Source organism: Triticum urartu, chromosome 5, assembly GCF_003073215.2.
Source record: "Triticum urartu cultivar G1812 chromosome 5, Tu2.1, whole genome shotgun sequence".
Classification (NCBI taxonomy): domain Eukaryota; kingdom Viridiplantae; phylum Streptophyta; class Magnoliopsida; order Poales; family Poaceae; genus Triticum; species Triticum urartu.
In genome coordinates this window covers 362,553,485-362,575,909 of record NC_053026.1, presented here as the reverse complement: position 1 = coordinate 362,575,909, position 22,425 = coordinate 362,553,485, and the positions used below count along the sequence as shown (strand labels likewise).

Below are 22,425 nucleotides of genomic sequence, written 5' to 3'. Positions count from 1 at the left end.
TGCTTTTTGATCGCCTGAAATTTGTAGAAGGAGAGAAACACATGCGTCTTCAGGGAAAAGCTACCATGCCACAATGACGTTACCCGCGCCATCAGGCTGGAATGCAAGCACCGGCACGCCGCCGGTACCGCCTGTCTAGAGCCCTCGTTCGGGGTCTATCCAATCGCTCCTTGTGAGCTCTAGTTTTCTCTTTCTTTTTTTATGTCTTCTTTTTTCAACCATGATCACTTAATCCTCCATGTATTTTTCATTGCTTTCTCCTAAATCAATGAAGCCGGCCAAATCTGGTCTTTCAAAAAAAAAGAGCAAGTACATTTGGATCAGGCTTTGGGAAGGAAAAGCAGCCTAGAGGTGCAGTACTGTTGACCAAACCACTTAGAGCATCTCCAGCCGTGCCCCCAACAAGGCCCCCTAGACGACTTTTCGACCGCCGGCGTAAAAAATCGGCCCAGTCGCGCTCCCAAGGATCCAATTTTCGCCGGCTCGGGCCGAAATTGGCGCCGGCGGACCCAACCCGAACCCGGCGTGCTGGGGGCGCTCGGGGCGTCGGGCGAATCTTTTTTGGCGCGAAAGAGCCGTGGGCCCTTCTTGCCAACGACTTGTCTCGCTTCTCGCCGTCGTCCTCATCGCCTCGTTTTCCGCGACGAATCAATGCCAAAGTTGCCGCGCGCTGCCGCCTCCGCCATTAATGCCTCACGGGCGACGGTGTGAAGACGAGACGACGCGCGTCCCCTCGCATGCCACGCGTAACGCGGCGGCCACGCGTACGCACGGCGCTTCCGCCTATATAAAGCCGACCCCCAGCGCGTCGGTGGCACACACAGAGTCTCCACCGCCGACGAGCCCTTTCTCCTCCTTCCTCCCTCTCCTCTCACCGTCTCCAATTCAAAGAATGGCCGAACGCTTCCCAGGCGACGGCGCGGCGGCGAACGGTTTCAGCCACCGCCACCTTCACGAGGACGAAACTCGGCTCCTCTTCAAGGCCGAGTACCCGGTCCCGCCGGACATGCGGGTGCCCGGGGCGTGGAGAATCAGCGCCGGTGGGGTCCGGTGCCACCACCGCCCACCGGGGCGGCGCATCCTGCGAAGATCGCGCGTATCCGCACCTCCCTACCGCGGGCGGCGAGGGACGGGCCTGTTGGGGAACGTAGCATAAATTCAAAATTTTCCTACGTGTCACCAAGATCTATCTATGGAGTCATCTAGCAACGAGGGAGGAGTGGATCTACATACCCTTGTAGATCGCGCACGGAAGCATTCAAGAGAACGGGGTTGATGGAGTCGTACTCGTCGTGATTCAAATCACCGATGATCCTAGTGCCGAACGGACGGCACCTCCGCGTTCAACACACGTACGGAACGGAGACGTCTCCCACGCCTTGATCCAGCAAGGAGGAGGGAGAGGTTGATGGAGATCCAGCAGCACGACGGCATGGTGGAAGTAGCGGGATTCCAACAGGGCTTCGCTAAGCGCTGCGGGAGGAGGGAGATGTGTCACGGGAGGGAGAGGGAGGCGCCAGGCCTTAGATTGGTTTGCTCCTCCTTTTCCCCACTATATATAGGGCCAAGGGAGAGGGGGGAGGCGCAGCCCTTGCCCCTTCCTCCAAGGAAGGGTGCGGCCAAAGGGGGGGAGGAGTCCATCCTCCCCAAGGCACCTCGGAGGTGCCTTCCCCCTTTAGGACTCTCCCCTTTTTTCTCTCTCTTGGCGCATGGGCCTCTTGGGGCTGGTGCCCTTGGCCCATATAGGCCAAGGCACACCCCCTACAGCCCATGTGGCCCCCCGGGGCAGGTGGCCCCACCCGGTGGACCCCCGGGACCCTTCCGGTGGTCCCGGTACAATACCGGTGACCCCGAAACTTGTCCCGATGGCCGAAATAGCACTTCCTATATATAATTCTTTACCTCCGGACCATTCCGGAACTCCTCGTGACGTCCGGGATCTCATCCGGGACTCCGAAAAACTTTCGGATTACCGCATACTAATATCTCTATAACCCTAGCGTCACCGAACCTTAAGTGTGTAGACCCTACGGGTTCGGGAAGCATGCAGACATGACCGAGACGTTCTCCGGTCAATAACCAACAGCAGGATCTGGATACCCATGTTGGCTCCCACATGTTCCATGATGATCTCATCGGATGAACCACGATGTCAAGGACTTAATCAATCCCGTATACAATTCCCTTTGTCTATCGGTATGTTACTTGCCCGAGATTCGATCGTCGGAATCCAATACCTAGTTCAATCTCGTTACCGGCAAGTCTCTTTACTCGTTCCATAACACATCATCCCGTGATCAACTCTTTGGTCACATTGCGCATATGATGATGTCCTGCCGAGTAGGCCCAGAGATACCTCTCCGCTTACACGGAGTGACAAATCCCAGTCTCGATTCATGCCAACCCAACAGACACTTTCGGAGATACCTGTAATGCACCTTTATAGTCACCCAGTTACGTTGTGACGTTTGATACACCCAAAGCACTCCTACGGTATCCGGGAGTTGCACAATCTCATGGTCTAAGGAAATGACACTTGACATTAGAAAAGCTTTAGCATACGAACTACACGATCTTTGTGCTAGGCTTAGGATTAGGTCTTGTCCATCACATCATTCTCCTAATGATGTGATCCCGTTATCAACGACATCCAATGTCCATGGTTAGGAAACCGTAACCATCTATTGATCAACGAGCTAGTCAACTAGAGGCTTACTAGGGACATGGTGTTGTCTATGTATCCACACATGTATCTGAGTTTCCTATCAATACAATTATAGCATAGATAATAAACGATTATCATGAACAATGAAATATAATAATAACCAATTTATTATTGCCTCTAGGGCATATTTCCAACAGTCTCCCACTTGCACTAGAGTCAATAATCTAGTTCACATCGCCATGTGATTAACACTCACAGGTCGCATCGCCATGTGACCAACATCCAAAGAGTTTACTAGAGTCAATAATCTAGTTCACATCACTAGGTGATTAACACTCAATAAGTTCTGGGTTTGATCATGTTGCTTGTGAGAGAGGTTTTAGTCAACGGGTCTGAACCTTTCAGATTCGTGTGCGCTTTACAAATCTCTATGTCATCTCCTAGATGCAGCTATCACGCTCTATTTGGAGTTATTCCAAATAACTGTTCTACTTGGAGCTATTCTAAATTGTTGCTCCATTATACGTATCCGGTATCTCTACTCAGAGCTATCCGGATAGGTGTTAAGCTTGCATCCACGTAACCCTTTACGACGAACTCTTTTACCACCTCCATAATCGAGAAAATTCCTTAGTCCACTAGTTACTAAGGATAACTTTGACCGCTGTCCTGTGATCCATTCTTGGATCACACTTGTACCCCTTGACTGACTCATGGCAAGGCACACTTCAGGTGCGGTATACAGCATAGCATACTGTAGAGCCTATGTCTTAAGCATAGGGGACGACCTTCGTCCTTTCTCTCTATTCTGCCGTGGTCGAGCTTTAAGTCTTAACTTCATACCTTACAACTCAGGCAAGAACTCCTTCTTTGACTGATCCATCTTTGAACACCTTTAAGATCATGTCAAGGTATGTGCTCATTTGAAAGTACTTTTAAGCGTTTTGATCTATCCTTATAGATCTTGATGCTCAATGTTCAAGTAGCTTAATCCAGGCTTTCCATTGAAAAACACTTTCCAAATAACCCTACATGCTTTCCAGAAATTCTACGTCATTTCCGATCAACAATATGTTAAAACATATACTCATCAGAAATTCTATAGTGCTCCCACTCACTTCTTTGGAAATACAAGTTTCTCATAAACTTTGTATACACCCAAAATCTTTGATCATCTCATCAAAGCATACATTCCAACTCCGAGATGCTCACTCCAGTCCTTAGAAGGATTGCTGGAGCTTTGCATACTTATTAGCATCTTTCAGGATTGACAAAATCATCCGGTTGTATCACATACAACCTTTCCTCAAGAAAAACGTCGAGGAAACAATGTTTTGACATCCTATCTGCAAGATTTCATAAATAATGCAGTAATCGCTAATATAATTCCAACAGACTCTTAGCATCGCTACGAGTGAGAAAGTCTCACCGTAGTCAACTCTTTGAACTTGTCGGAAAACATCTTAACGACAAGTCAAGCTTTCTTAACGGTGATACTTACCATCATTGTCTGTCTTCCTTTTAAAATCCATCTGCACTCAATAGCCTTACGACCATCGAGCTGTTCTGCCAAAGTCTACACTTTGTTTTCATACATGGATCCTCTCTCGGATTTTATGGCCTCGAGCCATTTATCGGAATCCGGGCCCACCATCGCTTCTCCATAGCTCGTAGGTTCATTGTTGTCTAGCAACGTGACTTCCAAGACAGGATTACGTACCACTCTGAAGTAGTACACATCCTTGTCATCCCACGAGGTTTGGGAGTGACTTGATCCGAAGTCTCATGATCAATATCATAAGCTTCCACTTCAATTGGTGTAGGTGCCACAGGAACAACTCTTTGTGCCCTGCTATACACTAGTTGAAGTGACGGTTCAATAACCTCATCAAGTCTCCACCATCCTCCCACTCAATTCTTTCGAGAGAAACTTTTCCTAGAGAAAGGACCTGATTCTAGAAACAATCCCTTATTGCTTTCGGATCTGAGACAGGAGGTATACCCAACTGTTTCGGGTTGTCCTATGAAGATGCATTTATCCGCTTTGGGTTCGAGCTTATCGGCCTGAAACTTTTCCACATAAGCGTCGCAGCCCCAAACTTTTAAGAAATGACAGCTTAGGTTTCTCTAAACCATAGTTCATACGGTGTCATCTCATTGGAATTACGTGGCGCCCTATTTAAAGTGAATGTGGTTGTCTCTAATGCTTAACCCATAAACTATTGTGGTAATTCGATAAGAGACATCATGGTATGCATCATATCCAATAGGGTGCAGTTATGATGTTCGGACACACCATCACACTATGGTGTTCCAGGCTGTATTAGTTGTGAAACGATTTCCACAATGTCTTAATTCTGTGCCAAACTCATAATTCAGATATTCATCTCTATGATCATATCATAGATATTTTATCCTCTTGTCACGACGATCTTTCAACTTCACCCTGAAATTACTTGAACCTTTCAATAATTCAGACTCGTGATTCATCAAGTAAATATACTCAACATCTACTCAAATCATTTGTGAAGTAAGAACATAACGATATCCACTACACGCCTCAGCACTCATTGGACTGCACACATCAAAATGTATTACTTCCAACAAGTTGCTTTCTAGTTCCATTTTACTGAAAACGAGGCTTTCAGTCATCTTGCCCATGTGGTATGATTTGCATGTCTCAAGTGATTCAAAATCAAGTGAGTTCAAAACGGTCCATTTGCATGGAGTTTCTTCATGCACATATACCAATAGACATGGTTCGCATGTCCCAAACTTTTCAAAAACGAGTGAGCCCAAAGATCCATCAACATGGAGCTTCTTCATGCGTTTTATACCGATATGACTTACGTGGCAGTGCCACAAGTAGGTGGTACTATCATTACTATCTTTTGGCATGAACATGTGTATCACTACGATCGAGATTCAATAAACCATTCATTTTAGGTGTAAGACCATTGAAGGTATTATTCAAATAAACAGAGTAACCATTATTCTCCTTAAATGAATAACCGTATTGCGATAGACATAATCCAATCATGTCTATGCTCAACACAAACACCAATCTCGATGGTAGAAGGAGCGTACGATATTTGATTATATCAACATTGGAAACACTTCCAACACATATCATCAGCTCACCTTTAGCTAGTCTCCGTTTATTCCGTAGCTTTTATTTCGAGTTACTAACACTTAGCAACCGAACCGGTATCTAATACCCTGGTGCTACTAGGAGTACTAGTAAAGTACACATCAACACAATGTATATCCAATATACTTCTATCGACCTTGCCAGCCTTCTCATCTACCAAGTATCTAGGGTAATTCTGCTCCAGTGGCTGTTCCCCTTATTACAGAAGCACTTAGTCTCGGGTTTGGGTTCAACCTTGGGTTTCTTCACTAGAGCAGCAGCTGAATTGCCGTTTCATGAAGTATCCCTTCTTGCCCTTGCCCTTCTTGAAACTAGGTTTCACAACCATCAACAATTGATGCTCCTTCTTGATTTCTACTTTCGTGGTGTCAAACATCACGAACATCTCAAGGATCATCATACATGTCCCCGATATATTATAGTTCATCACGAAGCTCTAGCAGCTTGGTGGTAATGACTTCGGAGAAACATCACTATCTCATCTGGAAGAGTAACTCCCACTTGATTCAAATGATTGTTGTACTCAGACAATCTGAGCACAAGCTCAACAATTGAGCTTTTCTCCCTTAGTTTGCAGGCTAAGAAAATCGTCGGAGGTCTTATACCTCTTGACGTGGGCACGAGCCTGAAATCCCAATTTCAGCCCTCGAAACATCTCATATGTTTCGCGACGTTTCAAAAAATGTCTTCGGTGCCTCAACTCTAAACCGTTTAACTGAACTATCACGTAGTTATCAAAACGTGTATGTCAGATGTTCGCAACATCCACAGACCACGTTCGAGGTTCAGCACACTGAGCGGTGCATTAAGGACATAAGCCTTCTATGAAGCAATGAGGACAATCCTCAGTTTACGGACCTAGTCCGCATAATTGCTACTATCAACTTTCAACTATTTTTTCTCCAGGAACATATCTAAACAGTAGAACTGAAAACGGAGCTACGACATAATTTGCAAAATCCTTTTTGACTATGTTCAGGATAATTAAGTTCCATCTTATGAACTCCCACTCAGATAGACATCCCTCTAGTCATCTAAGTGATTACATGATCCGAGTCAACTAAGCCGTGTCCGATCTGTGCGTGAGACGGACTAGTCAACGTCGGTGAACATCTTCATGTTGATCGTATCTTCTATACGACTCATGCTCGACCTTTCGGTCTCTGTGTTCCGAGGCCATGTCTGTACATGCTAGGCTCGTCAAGTTAACCCTAAGTGTTTTTGCATGTGTAAAACTGTCTTACACCCGTTGTATGTGAACGTAAGGATCTATCACACCCGATTAACACGTGGTGCTTAGAAACGACGAACTGTAGCAACGGTGCACAGTTAGGGGAGAACACTTCTTGAAATTGTTGTAAGGGATCATCTTATTTACTACCGTCGTTCTAAGCAAATAAGATGTATAAACATGATAAACATCATATGCAATCAAATAATAGTGACATGATATGGCCAATATCATATAGCTCCTTTGATCTCCATCTTGGGGCTCCATGATCATCTTGTCACCGGTATGACACCATGATCTCCATCATCGTGATCTCCATCATCGTGTCTTCTTGAAGTTGTCTCGTCATCGACATGCAAGTCGTGATTCCCTTGACAAGAACATGATCAATCTCATACATCACATATATCATTCATCACATCCTTTTTTGGCCATATCACATCACATAGCATACCCTGCAAAAACAAGTTAGACGTCCTCTAATTGTTGTTTGCATGTTTTACGTGGCTGCTATGGGTTTCTAGCAAGAACGTTTCTTACCTACGCAAAACCACAACGTGATATGCCAATTGCTATTTACCCTTCATAAGGACCCTTTTCATCGAATCCGATCCGACTAAAGTAGGAGAGACAGACACCCGCTAGCCACCTTATGCAACTAGTGCATGTTTGTCGGTGGAACCTGTCTCACGTAAGAGTACGTGTAAGGTTGGTCCGGGCCGCTTCATCCCACGATGCCACCGAATCAAGATAAGACTAGTAACGGCAAGCATATTGAACAAAATCAACGCCCACAACTACTTTGTGTTCTACTCGTGCATAGAAACTACGCAATAGACCTAGCTCATGATGCCACTGTTGGGGAACGTAGCAGAAATTCAAAATTTTCCTACGTGTCACCAAGATCAATCTATGGAGTCATCTAGCAACGAGGGAGGATTGGATCTACATACCCTTGTAGATCGCGCGCGGAAGCGTTCAAGAGAACGGGGTTGATGGAGTCGTACTCGTCGTGATTCAAATCACCGATGATCCTAGCGCCGAACGGACGGCACCTCCGCGTTCAACACACGTACGGAAGGGAGACGTCTCCCATGCCTTGATCCAGCAAGTAGGAGGGAGAGGTTGATGGAGATCCAGCAGCACGACGGCGTGGTGGTGGATGCAGGGCGTCACAGTAGCAGGGCTTCGCCTATACTACGAAGGAGAGACGTAACGGGGAGAGAGGAAGCACCAAAGGCTGAGGTATGAAATCCCTCCTCTCCCACTATATATAGGGCCAAGGGGGGGGGTGCGCCAGCCCGGCTTCTCCTTGGTGCGGTGCCCAAGGGAGGAGTCCATCCTCCCCAAGGCACCTCGGGGTGCCTTCCCCCTTTTAGGACTCTCCTTTCCCTAGGCGCATGGGCCTCTTGGGGCTGGTGCCCTTGGCCCATATAGGCCAAGGCACACCCCTACAGCCCATGTGGCCCCCCGGGGCAGGTGGCCCCACCCGGTGGACCCCCGGGACCCTTCTGGTGTCCCGGTACAATACCGGTGACCCCGAAACTTGTCCCGATGGCCGAAATAGCACTTCCTATATATAATTCTTTACCTCCGGACCATTCCGGAACTCCTCGGACGTCCGGGATCTCATCCGGGACTCCGAACAACATTTCGGGTTACCGCATACTAATATCTCTATAACCCTTAGCGTCACCGAACCTTAAGTGTGTAGACCCTACGGGTTCGGGAGACATGCAGACATGACCGAGACGTTCTCCGGTCAATAACCAACAGCGGGATCTGGATACCCATGTTGGCTCCCACATGTTCCACGATGATCTCATCGGATGAACCACGATGTCAAGGACTTAATCAATCCCGTATACAATTCCCTTTGTCTATCGGTATGTTACTTGTCCGAGATTCGATCGTCGGTATCCAGATACCTTGTTCAATCTCGTTACCGGCAAGTCTCTTTACTCGTTCCGTAACACATCATCCCGTGATCAACTCCTTGGTCACATTGCGCAATATGATGATGTCCTATCGAGTGGGCCCAGAGATACCTCTCCGCTTTACACGGAGTGACAAATCCCAGTCTCGATTCGTGCCAACCCAACAGTCACTTTCGGAGATACCTGTAATGTACCTTTATAGTCACCCAGTTACATTGTGACGTTTGATACACCCAAAGCACTCCTACGGTATCCGGGAGTTGCACAATCTCATGGTCTAAGGAAATGATACTTGACATTAGAAAGCTTTAGCATAACGAACTACACGATCTTTTGCTAGCTTAGGATTGGGTCTTGTCCATCACATCATTCTCCTAATGATGTGATCCCCGTTTATCAACGACATCCAATGTCCATGGTTCAGGAAACCGTACCATCTATTGATCACGAGCTAGTCACTAGAGGCTTACTAGTGGGATTGTCTATGTATCCACACATGTATCTGAGTTTCCTATCAATACATTATAGCATAGTAATAAACGATTATCATGGACATGAAATTATAAATAACCAATTTATTATTGCCTCTAGGCATATTTCCAACAGGGCCACGCTACGTCCCAGACAGCCCGCTCTGTGAGCCATACTTCCGGCGTCGCCACGCCGAGCAGCTCGAGGCCACCAACGGCGTCGTACCCTCCGGCAGGCTCAACTTCGAGGGGGCGGCGCCGATGGTGGGGCGTGCCCGGCCGCACGCTGGAGGCCGTCCTCGAGTACATCGAGGGCGGCAACACGCCAAGGCTGGAGTACCCCGACCCCCCGTCCTTCTCTCGCCGCCGTGGGAGCTCGTGGACGCTGAGGCGCATGGACCTCGGGGCGTACTCCTCCTCGTCCGGTCGGTCGGCCGGCTCCCCCTGCCTCCGCCCCGTCAAGCCGGAGCCCCAGGACACGCGTGTCAGCCGGCGCACCCGCAGCTCCGGCGTCCGCATCGGCGACTCCACCCCCGCCTCTGGCCGCCTCGTCCTCGTCGCGCCCAAGCCGGAGCCCGGCCTACCCCCGGAGTACGAGGAGATAGCCCGGCGCGGCTTCTCCGATGACGATGCCCTACGGTGGGCGCGCGACGAGATGGTCCGGCAGCGCCGGGCCCTGGAGGAGATAGCCGCCCGCAAACGTGGGCGCGAAGACGAGCACGACATCGTGGTCCTCGACAACGACGACGAGGACACCCCCGGACCGTCCAACCCGCCGCGCCAATCGGGGGTGGGTTGCCGCGGCGGAGGCGACCGCGGCGGAGGCGACGACGACGACGACGACTACACGCGGTTCTACCGCCTCCTCGGCATGTAGAACTACAAGGGCGGCAGGTGACGAGGAGCGGCGAAGGAGACGGAGAGGAGCAGACTAGTAGTGTTTTTTTTTCTTTTTTGTAAAATATTTTAAATATGAACGAACTCGCCGAAGTTTGATTTAATTTGCGCCGTGTTTGTGACGAAATTTAAGTTTTCAAAAAAAAATGTGGGCGCCACGACTGGGGGGCATCACGCCCCCAGCACACGGTTTAGCGCCGGTGCGCCCCCAATCGGCGATTTTAGGCACCTCCTGGGGGGGCGCAACGATTGGAAATGCTCTTACCTCTATATTTTGAACTTGACACAGCACTCACCTTGGGTGAACTCTCTTCGAAATATGAAATTTGAAATGCTCTGCTTAATTCTTGTGAAGCGAGTAAAGAATTATTCTGATTCTACCTAAAAAAGAATTGTTCTAGCTCACATCCATATCGCTATGCTTTTTCATGAGAATTTAATACAGCCCATGACCAAAATTATTTATTGACACGAGGGTGTTTATCTATTTTGCCGTTAGTTCTGTAGCACTACTTCATTTTGCCACTACAAGTTTGAACAACTCAAAAATGCCATCCTTTCATTAAATGTGTGCTCAAAAATGCAACTTGCCATCGTATCGTATGGTAACTAACGCTCAAAGCCCATTGATGGGAGTGAAATCACCAAAATACCCCAGTCAATGGTCTTTGACCAAACGATAAAGGTGCTGACTCACGCTTAACAGAGGGATGGCATTTTCAAAGTACTTGAAACTTCTAGTGCCAAAATTTAGTATGGCACTAAGTGGCAGATATGATAATAAAAAACCCTAACATAACTGTGTGCATCACAAAAACCTAGCATTGAGCAAGTACATTTTGCTCAAAACTAATTTCATCATTTCAACGGAGCATGTGTTACTGATCCTGATTTCATGTTAACACCGAATTTTTCACTGACAATCTTCCTGTCCGATTGGCAGTGGAGTAGTAATCACTTCTGGTTTATTTTAGGAGGACCATGCAGCACATCAACCGACAAAACCTCGTTAGTACGTACGTCAGAATATTATTACCAAACCGAATATCAGAAAACGCAAAAGAAATAAAGCTTTGCTGCAACTTCGGGATTGGTTTATACTACTGTTCATATTACACCCAAGTACAAACAGTACAGACATGTCCTCGTAGCACCAAAATTTACTACTTTACATGTAAAGCAGCGGAAAGAATGAAAATCCCCCTAGCTCACTTCCATACCACGACTCCGAAGTCCAGAGCATCTATTACCTCAAGAGAGACGAAGCTTGGAACTTTTTTTGCAGCAAAACTTAAAATGATGTGGGGGTGCGAGGCAAAAGAACGGGTACCTGCGTAGACCCTCGTTGTCTAACATAATGGTCAGTTCCTGCTACAAATCAAACCAGTGATGAACGAACACCATCTGGGAATCTGCAACCCTTCCCTGCAAATCACCCATGCTTGATGATATATACACTCTTGATCAGGCACCCCCTATGCTGAAAACTCTGGAAAACTTCCTTTACCAACACTTTGAGGTATCCAACAAATGACTGCTCTCTTTGTTCATCCTATGGTGGCTACTCGCAAGAATATACTGCCTGTGGTCAATAGTTAGCCCAGTTCATCTGAGCATGTTGCGGCTGCTGATAACCATTGGCAGGCGGCCCAACCATTTCAACAGCTCCAGCAATTGTCTGTGATGGCTGGAGAAGAGGATGAACGGCAGCTCCAGCAAGAGTCTGTGCTGGGTGGTACATCCCTCCGTAGGCACCATGACCAGCTTGGGCAGGGGCAAATGCCAGGTGCTGCCCCTGTGGAGGCAGGCCATAGAAGGAGCTAGATTGGAGAGCAGATAGGTCCCGTCCGGGTGCAGGAATCCAGACAGTGGAGCCTTCACTCTGTCAAGATGTACCAAGCAGTGAGAAACAAGTGTATTTGCTAAGTAACACTAAGAAGACAAAATGCCTACTGCATATGTTTATGAACTTTATCCTGGTTTTACAGTAGTACTAGCAAGTATTTGCAAGGAACTTAGTTATTGTGCAACTGCATCACAATTCAAGCTAATAAGCCATAAATTTAGGAAGTGAAGCCATTAAAAGGGCAAACATTAACAGCAGAATTGCTCTTAGCAGCCCAATATGCGAATAACCACACATGAAGTTTCCATATACTACATCTCCAAGCAGGTACTAACTAAAATAATCCCAAAACAGATCTTATATCTTCTACTCGTCAATGGCAAGGAAATTCCAAGAATTGAGATATTATAAAGAAAGTTAAGTGCGATTTCACAGACATGCATAAACGTTTACCTGCTGTCCGGCAATATATATGTTATTTTCTTTGAACTGTGATCCACTGACATCACCGTTCTCTGCCGAAGTTCCGCTTGGCACCACATTGTTATTTGTATAGACTGATGGATTAGAACCATATGTTCCATAGGCACCAGGCGTTACAGCATATGTCTGGCTTCCAGTGTTGGCACCAGGTTTGTATGCTGTGGCTGAGTATTTGACTGGAGGTGCAACAGCTGAACTTACAGGTGGATACATGCTTCCAGGTGAAGGAGCTTGAGGAAACGCAGCATTGCCCATGAAATGGTGAAGGGCATGTGGTGGAACATAGAAAGGAGAGATATACTGATTGTATGGGATAAAGCTAGGTTGATAATGGGGTACATGTACACCCACAGGCTGACGGAACATAGGAAGAGGTTGTTGCGGAATAGAAATAGAACTTGGAACAGCTCCAGGAGTTAGAGTGGCAAGTGGAGTGGGTCCAGACGAAGACAGCATCACTGAGTTGAGTTCCTGTGGTAGTTAAAAGAGAACAGTCAAAAGGATATACTGAAAAAGGAAACTGTAGATGTTTAGAGGAAACATAAAAAAGCTGACAAGGAAATACTGGAAATTATTTACTGGGTTCAGCTGTTAAAAACAAACTGAAATCTGCAGGTTGAGGTTCGTGTTTGAAATTTTGACGCCATAGAGAAACAACATCAATATTTGACCTATCTAACTATTGAGGATGAAAAGCAATCAAGGAAATGGATGAAAGACATGGTGATGCACTGAACACAAAATATATTAAATCAAATACATAGATTAATTAGCATTGATTGGCAAAGGTTTCAACAGGCTCAGCAACTGAGATGCAACAGAACAATTGAATATGTAGAAAGGTCTAGATGCAAACCTCTGGAGTCTGGCCAGTTTGAGAAGGCAGAACTGGCATGTTCCCAGACTTGATCGCAGCTCCAGGAGCAGTAAATGGTGAGATATGGCCATCGGCATCAGCCATTGGCCGGTAAATTTGTGTATAATAATTCGCTGAAAAATCGTTTGGTTGTTGCACCTGTATGCGCAATTTGGCAGTATTATATCAAAACAGCGTTATACTTCAAAATTAGAGCAATTAGAAAGGAGACAGGATAGTATGGAGTGGCAGGTTAGAAAGGGTAGTCTACTCTGAAGCACCTCATGTTGGGAAGCACACCACGAAAATAGAAGTTTGGCCAAGGCCAACAACAATCGGATCAGCCCATTGGGACAGAACAATTGGCTTGTAAACAAGTGCACTAAGGTTAAGAATGTAGGCCAGCTAGAAAGCCTACTGTTTGCTAGGGAATAATATTTCTAGTAAAGTAGAGCAATGTAAAGTGATGATGCAACGTGCAACTTCAAACAAAGAAAATAAAAATTAATCTTGTGGGATGAAAGTGACTTTGCAGTCATGCATGATGCATCATACCACTTTCATATGAATGGAAAATATATGAACACAAGCATAGGTCAAATAAGTGCAGCACGTGCCTGATATTCAGATGTCTCTAGTAATGGAATCTGGTTCCCTTGCGATTGCGGTGGAACTGCAAATGTTGAGTACGCATTTTGGACAGAATCTTGGGGCATGTGTGAAGCTGCTGTGTCCTTCGATTCATCGAACTCTGCAGTTTTAGGAGTACTGGACAAATTATCCGCCTCTTGAGGTGAGATATTATCAGTCATTTCAGCAGTCAGCTGCTGCTGACCAGATTCAGCTGCCGCTTCAACAGTGGAGGATGCACTCTGATGACTGCAATTCAGTTACCAAACAACTATTAAGGATTGATGAATTAAGTTACCAAACAACTATTAAGTACATGGAAACTGAAAGGTACTAAACTTCCTGACAGCACACGGAAACTGATGACAAAAATGTCAGTTCAGACGCAGAAAATAACTTCAATCACAAGAAACACAAATGGTGAAAAACTAATATTGGTTTAGGACCACGATAGCTATTGTTATATGCTGAGATATATGTACTGCAAGAAAGCTACAAGAAAATATTGGGGAAAATGGCAAGCCCAACATGCAGAGAATTTGTACTGCAAGAAAGCTCCATGACCTCTCGGAAGCAAATTTGTACTGAAAGGCCCCATTTTGTTCAAAGGACTTTTGGGGGGTCACTACTCCACAGTAATTTCCCCCAGGCATCTGGATTGACAAATTGCAATTCACACACAACAATATCAAGGTATGGGTTGGCAAGAATGAAGCGCAGAACTAACTAAAATGTGGATAAAATATGCTAGCAAAATCCTAACACTACTGAAATGAAGTTAACAATTTAGATATAGAACCATAACAAGCATCAATTGACTGAATCTAATGGAAACTCCTCGAAGCATAAGCAAGCAATTTTCTGCCACTGGGTCCATATCTTTACCATCAGGAAGGATTCTATGTACCAAAAATGAGGAGATTGCTGCTAAGATCAAACATTTACTATCCACACACACACTAAAAAAATCCATCATTAAGTATGGAAAGCATGGCATCTGGTTTACTAAGCATAAGCATCTGGTTTACTAAACCTGACATTGCATGAGATGAAAGACCGGAACTAAAATACAAACCTAGAGGCAGGTTCTTCCGCAGCTTCCTCCAGATCTTGTGATGATTCATATTCAGGCAGTATAGAGCTCTTCTCACTCCCATGGTCATTTGGAATGCTCGGAGCTTGTTCAAAACTGGTGCCAAAACTGCCAAAACTGAGTCCGTATTTTTCTGACTCTGTGACCTGAAGATGATCCGGAATAATGACATGCTGCTTGTCGAATAACTGCATATCACCGAGTCTTTTGTCCAATCCCGAAGAGATATCTTCCTTATTAATGGAAGTTGGTGCAGGAACTGACTGTGGAACAACCTCCACAGTAACAGCTACATCATCACGGGCAACATTTTCAGCTTGGGCGGGTTTGTTCGTTGGTTTTGGCTTCCACTCTTTATTTGGAACAGCTAGATAACAAAGTTTGTATTATGATTAGTAACACAAAGGAAAGATTTTCAATAATAAATGACAGTTAATATAGAACAATGACCTACAAACATTGTAAGAACTACAAAAAAACTAATAAGCTTTGTTATTTGTCTGAAAGGTAGCTGTCAGCTATAAAGAATCTGTAAGTGCATGGTATAAAGCAAACATAGAAGAAATGAGTGTTGGCGTGAAACGAAGAATTACGTTAAGTGATCAGGATTAATCGTTGAATGTTGTTATTTGCAGAAAGATGCCATCACTTTCACGGTAGAATGAATTACGCAAATCAACTAAAAAGAATTTAATCATGCATCAATTAGAGAACAACTTATCAATATCACAATCGCATCCTGGCTCACTCAACAGTTAGCAAGGAACAATGACAGCTTTTCATGTGCATTAGTAAACCATATGAACAAGGCATAAAAACTATTGTTAGTAAAACCGGTCCAGCTACTTTACTGGTCCAAGTAGAAGTTCTTTATTATGACACTAAGTTTATTTCAGTAGGTTTCAGTTTAGATCTAATCAGAGATCCATATATAAGTCGCGCCTTCCTGGACACAAAAGCCCAGTCTAGCAGATTTCCACCTCTCCTTGCATGAGAGAAGAAACAAGGAGCCAGATAATCAAATCCAGACCTCCACATGTGAAACAGGAGGCACAAGAAGAGTGTTTGTTCCTGGGTTTCTTAAACTTCAACCACTTGCTTAGATAAGCTTACAAAACTACGATAAGAACCAGCAACTGGGAGCATGCACAGTTGCCAATGGTGTCAAAAATATTTCTTTAAAACCTCCTTTTCTAGCAACAAAATATTAAATCAAATATACTCCCTTCGTTCCAAATTACTCGTCACAGAAATGGATGTATCTAGAACTAAAATACATCTAGATACATCCATACCTGCGACAAGTAATTCGGAACGGAGGGAGTAGTGTACTATTACAAACAACAGTGTCTATTGAAGGAAAAAGGTTTAGGAGATAACTATGATAGTTCAGATGGCTTCGTATTATTTTCACTGATCCTTATACTGGGTCTTCTTAAGAGAACATGCAAAAGACATTTTCACATCTTTTCATCAACGGAGAAGCACAATAGTTACAGGAGTTTTGAGTCAAGACAACAAGTACTCAAGCCATATACCAACACAGATCCCAGAATGATATTGGCATGAAAGCCTAATTACATGTCCAATAAATAATCTAATTATATGCAGCAACTGCTATTTCCACCATAACAGTGATTCAATAACTGCATGTGCTCTATGGTATGGCATCTGAAGTTAAAACAGTAATAGTGATACTAACCACGACTTATAGAACTGGTTGCAAAACTTGCAATAGATGCATGCTGTTCTGCAATAAGAAATGCAGAGGAATGCTCATATATTGGAGTTCTAAAGTACCTTTCTGCGAGCCACTTGGCTGCTGTGAGCGACTACTGTAGCTAGAAGATGGCCTGCTACCAGATGGCGGCACAGTAGAAGATGAACCAGAAGACTGGGGGGTGTCTAGACACATGAAAATGTGTTAATAACATAACAAAAGATAACCAAACTACGGGTTACTGGTTCCAACTGGAGAAAGTGTCTGCATATATACATGTACCTTTCGGAAGTGCTGATGCATCATCGGAAACCACCTTATATTCACCTGCTGACCGCTGACTTCTGACAGCATGTTTGTTGGCAACGATCTCACCACCATGACTGTGGGGTTGAATGGCCGGCGTGAGCAGTGGGTCTGAAACAGAAGTACCCACTCCTAGCGCCTGAATTGATGAGTTGTTTACATGTGAAACTAAATCCAAGACAACCTCTTCTGGGGTACCTTTAACGCCCGCCAGTCCTTTTGAATCTGAAGGTGGCAAGTGACAAGTAGGCTGAGAATGTTTCGCCACGGGAGCAAGAGGTTGTGATGGACCATTGGATAAGCCACCTGACGAACTGTTAAAAAGTCAGTTGCGTTTCTAAACAGCTGCAGCAGGACTCAGGTGCACATGCTCCGTTTGTAAAGCCTACTTGTAAAATTTCAAAATAGGGAAAATGCACACATGTGCATTTATGATTGATATTAGTCATTCTTATCTTGTTTCTTGTGTATAAACTCGCAAATGATCATGCTTTTTGGCAAAATTTGCTAGTACAATATAAAAGTCCTACGCTTCTCTACATACAAGGTGATCCAAGAAACCTTAGAAAAATGATCAAGATACAAAGTTGCAACATCTAACCACACAGCCTGTTCTAAAATGCAGTGGCACACTGGCACTACATTTGAAAGGGTGTTATAGTAAGACTAATGAATCCTCCGAGAACCAACATATCATTTCAAAGAAGAAAATGAAAAGAAGCACACTTCTGCCAAACATGTATTTATTGTCATCAATTTCAGAATATTAATTGACCACACTAAGAAAAGCACAGAGCACCAATAAGATAACTAAACAATAATACAATATACAGGGCAAACAAAAAGACAGAACTTGGTGAACAGTAAATGTTCAATGCTGTTCCTTTCCAACATAAATACCTTAAAATGGAAGTTGATAGCTTCGTTTCTGTGCTTGGATTGACAGGTGAAGGGCTAGTACATTTATCCATACTCGGATTCAGGTCATTTTCCTTTCCAGCAGGAGCATTTCTCCCGGTGCCATCTACAATAACAGGAAATTTGACTATTATGTAAAGGATTGCTTATTATAAATTAGTTTTCACTTCTGGGATACTTTGAAATGGATACAGGAAGATAGATGGGTACATCGTGTATGAATATGTAACCCTACTAACTGTAAAATGCATATTCACATTAAAGGGCAGCCCGGTGCACGTAGCTCCCGCTTGCGCAGGGTCCAGGGAAGGGTCCGACCACTATGGGTCTATAGTACGCAGCCTTCCCTACATTTCTGCAAGAGGCTGTTTCCAGGACTCGAACCTGTGACCGGTGCATGTAGCTCCCGCTTGCGCAGGGTCCAGCGAAGGGTCCCACCACTTTGGGTCTATAGTACGCAGCCTTTCCCTACATTTCTGCAAGAGGCTGTTTCCAGGACTCGAACCTGTGACCTCATGGTCACAAGGCAACAGCTTTACCGCTGCGCCAAGGCTCCCCTTCTAAAATGCATATTCACATTGCACTGACAAAATGGAACGGCAATAGCGATCATGTAACATCGATTACATGTCGTCATTCCCACCAATTGTAACTTCATCTAACTACCCATATGTTTCAAGATTATAAAGGCAGACTTCTAAGAAAAATAGTTAATGCCACATCCCTACATTATCAGACTGGACATAATCCAAAAACTGAATGCCACATCTCTATACTTGCTACGGCACTTCATTCTCCAGAGTAATGCAAGCTTACCACTACAGTTGCTTAATTGGCGTGAAGAATAGTTCCCACGGCCACCTTTTCCACCTCGCCCCTGTGTCCCAGGTCTCCATCGGGGGTCAACAGATTCTTTGTTGCTCTGTAAGATAAAGAAAAGGATATGTTAACCTTCGCAAAAGAAAAGGGTACGCATATAGTAACTATGTCAATATGTTATATGACATCTTATGCCCATCTTAGTAACTGTTATAAACCAATACAGTTGACTTGGTCAAAGTTAAACAAGTTTGACTTAGGACAAAGCTAGAACTTCGATTAATTTGGAACGGAGGGAGTATCACCGATGAAATGAGCCAAACGCCCCATGTTAGCTTATGCCACAACAATACTTATCCAAAACTATTTTTATCATCACTATCTTGCAATGACATATCAACTAATGATGAAAGCTTGATTGTGCAAACAGATTAAAGACCAGATAAAGATGTGGGAAAGTATTGCACGGTAACAATATCAGCGTCAAAATAGGGGGGGTCCTCTTACCTCCTTTTTCTTGTCACGCTTTCTTTTCACCTCATGGAAGGTATCTGAAATAATAAGAGATCTTGTTAAGGTACAATTATACCAAAAGATCTAGCATCAAATGTGCAATAATAAATACACACTGGTGATATGACATGCAGCGAAGCAAGAAAGGGAAACCTCAAACAAGCCATTACTTCCGTTTACCTCAACATATCTCCAGAGAATAAGATATAAGAGTGGTCCGTTCTCTACATACAAGAACATAAGCTTTTCTCACAGCGAAAAAAAGCTTTGAGTTTAATCTCTGGCAGTTCTAAACATAGAGTGAGGTTGAAACTCCACTAACTAGGATTGGGAGAAAGTGAAGTTACGAGACATTCTCACATTCATCCTATCGATCAATCACAGGCTGAATAACCAAAATAATATGTTACTCCCTCTGTAAAATAATATAAGAGTGTTTAGATCACTACTTTAGTGATCTAAACGCTCTTATATTTCTTTACGGAGGGAGTACTTTAACTCAACATGATATCCACTCTCCAGCGAGTAAGATATTAGAATGGTCTACTTTGCACATATAAGAACACACGCTTTTTCTAGAAGCAAAAATACTAGACTTAAACTTTTGCAGTTTACATAGAAGTTAAGTTGAAGCTAACTCCATTCAACAAGGTCTCAAACAAAAGTTCATGCTACCACAAGTCCAACATATCCATCTTGAACATGAATCACAATTGATATCGGGAATCTTCAAAACCATCTCCCTTGGTTAAACTCCAGCATTTAAAGAGTTCCCCAATTAGCTGGAGTGTACACAATACTAGCTGTAATCCTAAAGACCTAAACCAACATAATCAAGAAGCACAAACACACACACACCCCTTTCATACAATAACAAAGGAAATGAAACAGAAGACGTATCCCTATTTGATTAGCCTTTGCTCAGACTTTCACAAAAAAAATGAAGCGCAGACAAAGGGCTAGCTTTTATTGGCTGGCTGTGTGCAGCCGGACCCATGAACTTATACAAAAGTGACAATTAATGTAGAAAGGCAATTTCAAATGGCCCTAATATACAAAAGCGATTATAAAAGAACAGTAAGCAGCAGACATGCATAGTTGTGCAACCAGAGGCAGCCTCGTTAACTCGCAGAAACATCTATGATTCAACTCAAAGGCCTCAGACATACAGTAACCTTTGTGGCAACCGGAGGTTAATTAATCCAACTTTCAGGTCAAAAGATATTGTCCCATGTCACCAGCCTTGCCACTCTACGCATTTGACCTCGTATGACACGAGTTTCTAACGAGGTTCCCAGCCTTGCCCCTTGAGGCATTCTGCCTAGTAAGACCCCATAATTATTGCTTAGCAGTTTCTTTTAACCTTTTTCTAAATCCATTTTCAGCACGAAAATTCAAATGATATTTGTAACTTGTAGGTGAAACTGAACATAGAGAACGATGTCTTGTGTGTTACACTGTTTCATACATATCTTATTTTGGTACAAATGCTTATGTATCCAAGTTTAATTTGCTTTGCTTGAATCAAATACCTTCTACGCTTTGCTTCCCGACAAATTAAGTCAAGCCACAAACTGCTCTTAAGGAGCCGCACCCAAACAGCACCCCCCCCCTTCCACCACCACCACACACACGATTGGAAGATCCAGGAAGCACCCACAAACACACTAGTACTGCCATCCTTCAAAACAGGATACCATGTTTCCACTAATAAAATCAATACATGACGTAGTATCAACTACTCGGCTTTTCCCCCAAAGATATTGCAACCCTGCAGAACTAGCTAGCCGAATCCAACAGGAGAGAAAAAACTAAAACATGATTTCACCAAGCTCTACTACTCTTGATTGGTTGTTGTACTCTAAAACAGGATCTCGGGCACAGCAATCACGAAACCTCAAACAACGAGAGGAAACGGCACAAACCCTAGGACACAGAACCAACCAGGCTCGCATCAAATCGGGCGCCGTCAGAGGCGTACTAGGCATCGCGCGTCCTGCGTTCACCTACGAGAGAGAAACCCTCATTTCTCGCTGCCAAGACCTAGCGCGCCAACGCCGCGCGAGATGAGAGAGGCTGCCTGCTCCACGCGGAATCGAATCGAAGGGGGCCGGGATGGGGGGAGTGGGGATACCTTGGTGGAGGAGCTTCTGCGCGGTCTCGTTGGGATCCATGTCGCATTCGCGGAGCGCGGCGTAGACCTCCTCGTCGGTGTGGTTCCCCGCGATCTCCTTGATGTTCTGGATCGTCCGCCGCACCGCCGCCGGGATCGAAACCCTAGCCGCCGCCATCGCCTCCCCTCTTCCTCCTGCCGCCGCCGCCGCTCCTCGCCGCCGCCCTTTCCCTGGTTTCCTGCCCCCGCACGAACGAACGCGAGAAAGGGACGGACGCGAATCCCGAGGCGGGGAGGGGTGAGCAGAGCGGAGGGAGAGAGGAGGGGGAAAGGAGGAGAGAGAAGCGGAGGGAGGTGGGAGGGGAGGGGAGGGAGGGAGAGAGATTTGTGGGAGGGTTTTGTGGGGGAGCAAAGGAAAGGAATGTGCGTGTGACTCCGTTTGTGTTTGTGTTTGTGTTTGTGTGTGGGGCGGCGGCAGCTCGCGAACAGGAACAGTGCGAGAACTGCTTTCTTTTCCCTCGGTGGAATAGTGGTAGTACGAAATTTACTTTCCGGCTCCGGACCTCTGTTTCCGATGGCATGCATGTAATTCCGACGTAATGCGTGTAAATTGCAGCGTAGCTGCCAATGAAATGCATGTAAATTGCAGCTTACAATAGAATACCCCACGCGTTGTTGCGAGGATTGATTAATAAAAATTTTGATTAATAACATGAGAATCAAAATTAAGGATGCATTTGGATGCAAAGTATTTTTGCAATTTTTCTGGAATATCAT

General features: G+C 44.9%; 1 protein-coding gene across 2 annotated transcripts; it reads right to left on the bottom strand.

Annotated features, from left to right (window-relative positions):
• Nucleotides 1–11,423: 11,423 nt before the first annotated feature.
• LOC125509039 (GBF-interacting protein 1-like) lies at nt 11,424–22,075 on the bottom strand. 2 transcript variants are annotated; one of them, XM_048673907.1, is made up of 12 exons: nt 21,670–22,075; nt 19,530–19,573; nt 19,020–19,125; nt 18,186–18,309; nt 17,484–17,599; nt 17,262–17,396; nt 17,060–17,164; nt 15,242–15,626; nt 14,154–14,415; nt 13,537–13,695; nt 12,651–13,151; nt 11,424–12,233 (listed from the first exon to the last, which is right to left on the bottom strand). In XM_048673907.1, the coding sequence occupies exons 1-12, from the start codon at nt 21,824–21,826 to the stop codon at nt 11,940–11,942; spliced, it is 2,388 nt and encodes a 795-aa protein (XP_048529864.1). In that variant the 5' UTR covers nt 21,827–22,075; the 3' UTR covers nt 11,424–11,939. The 2 variants fall into 2 exon arrangements, with proteins under 2 accessions (XP_048529864.1, XP_048529863.1); XM_048673906.1 differs by having other exon boundaries at nt 17,262–17,599.
• Nucleotides 22,076–22,425: the final 350 nt, after the last annotated feature.

What these genes read in the sequence shown, in the direction of transcription:
- LOC125509039 (XM_048673906.1), bottom strand. Translation starts at nt 21,826, where the DNA reads ATGGCGGCGGCTAGGGTTTCGATCCCGGCGGCGGTGCGGCGGACGATC. An exon ending in TGCATCAGCACTTCCGAAAG is followed by an intron (nt 17,165 to 17,261) that starts GTACATGTATAT and finishes TCATGTGTCTAG; the next exon opens with ACACCCCCCAGTCTTCTGGT. An exon ending in AAACTGGCCAGACTCCAGAG is followed by an intron (nt 13,152 to 13,536) that starts GTTTGCATCTAG and finishes TAACTACCACAG; the next exon opens with GAACTCAACTCAGTGATGCT.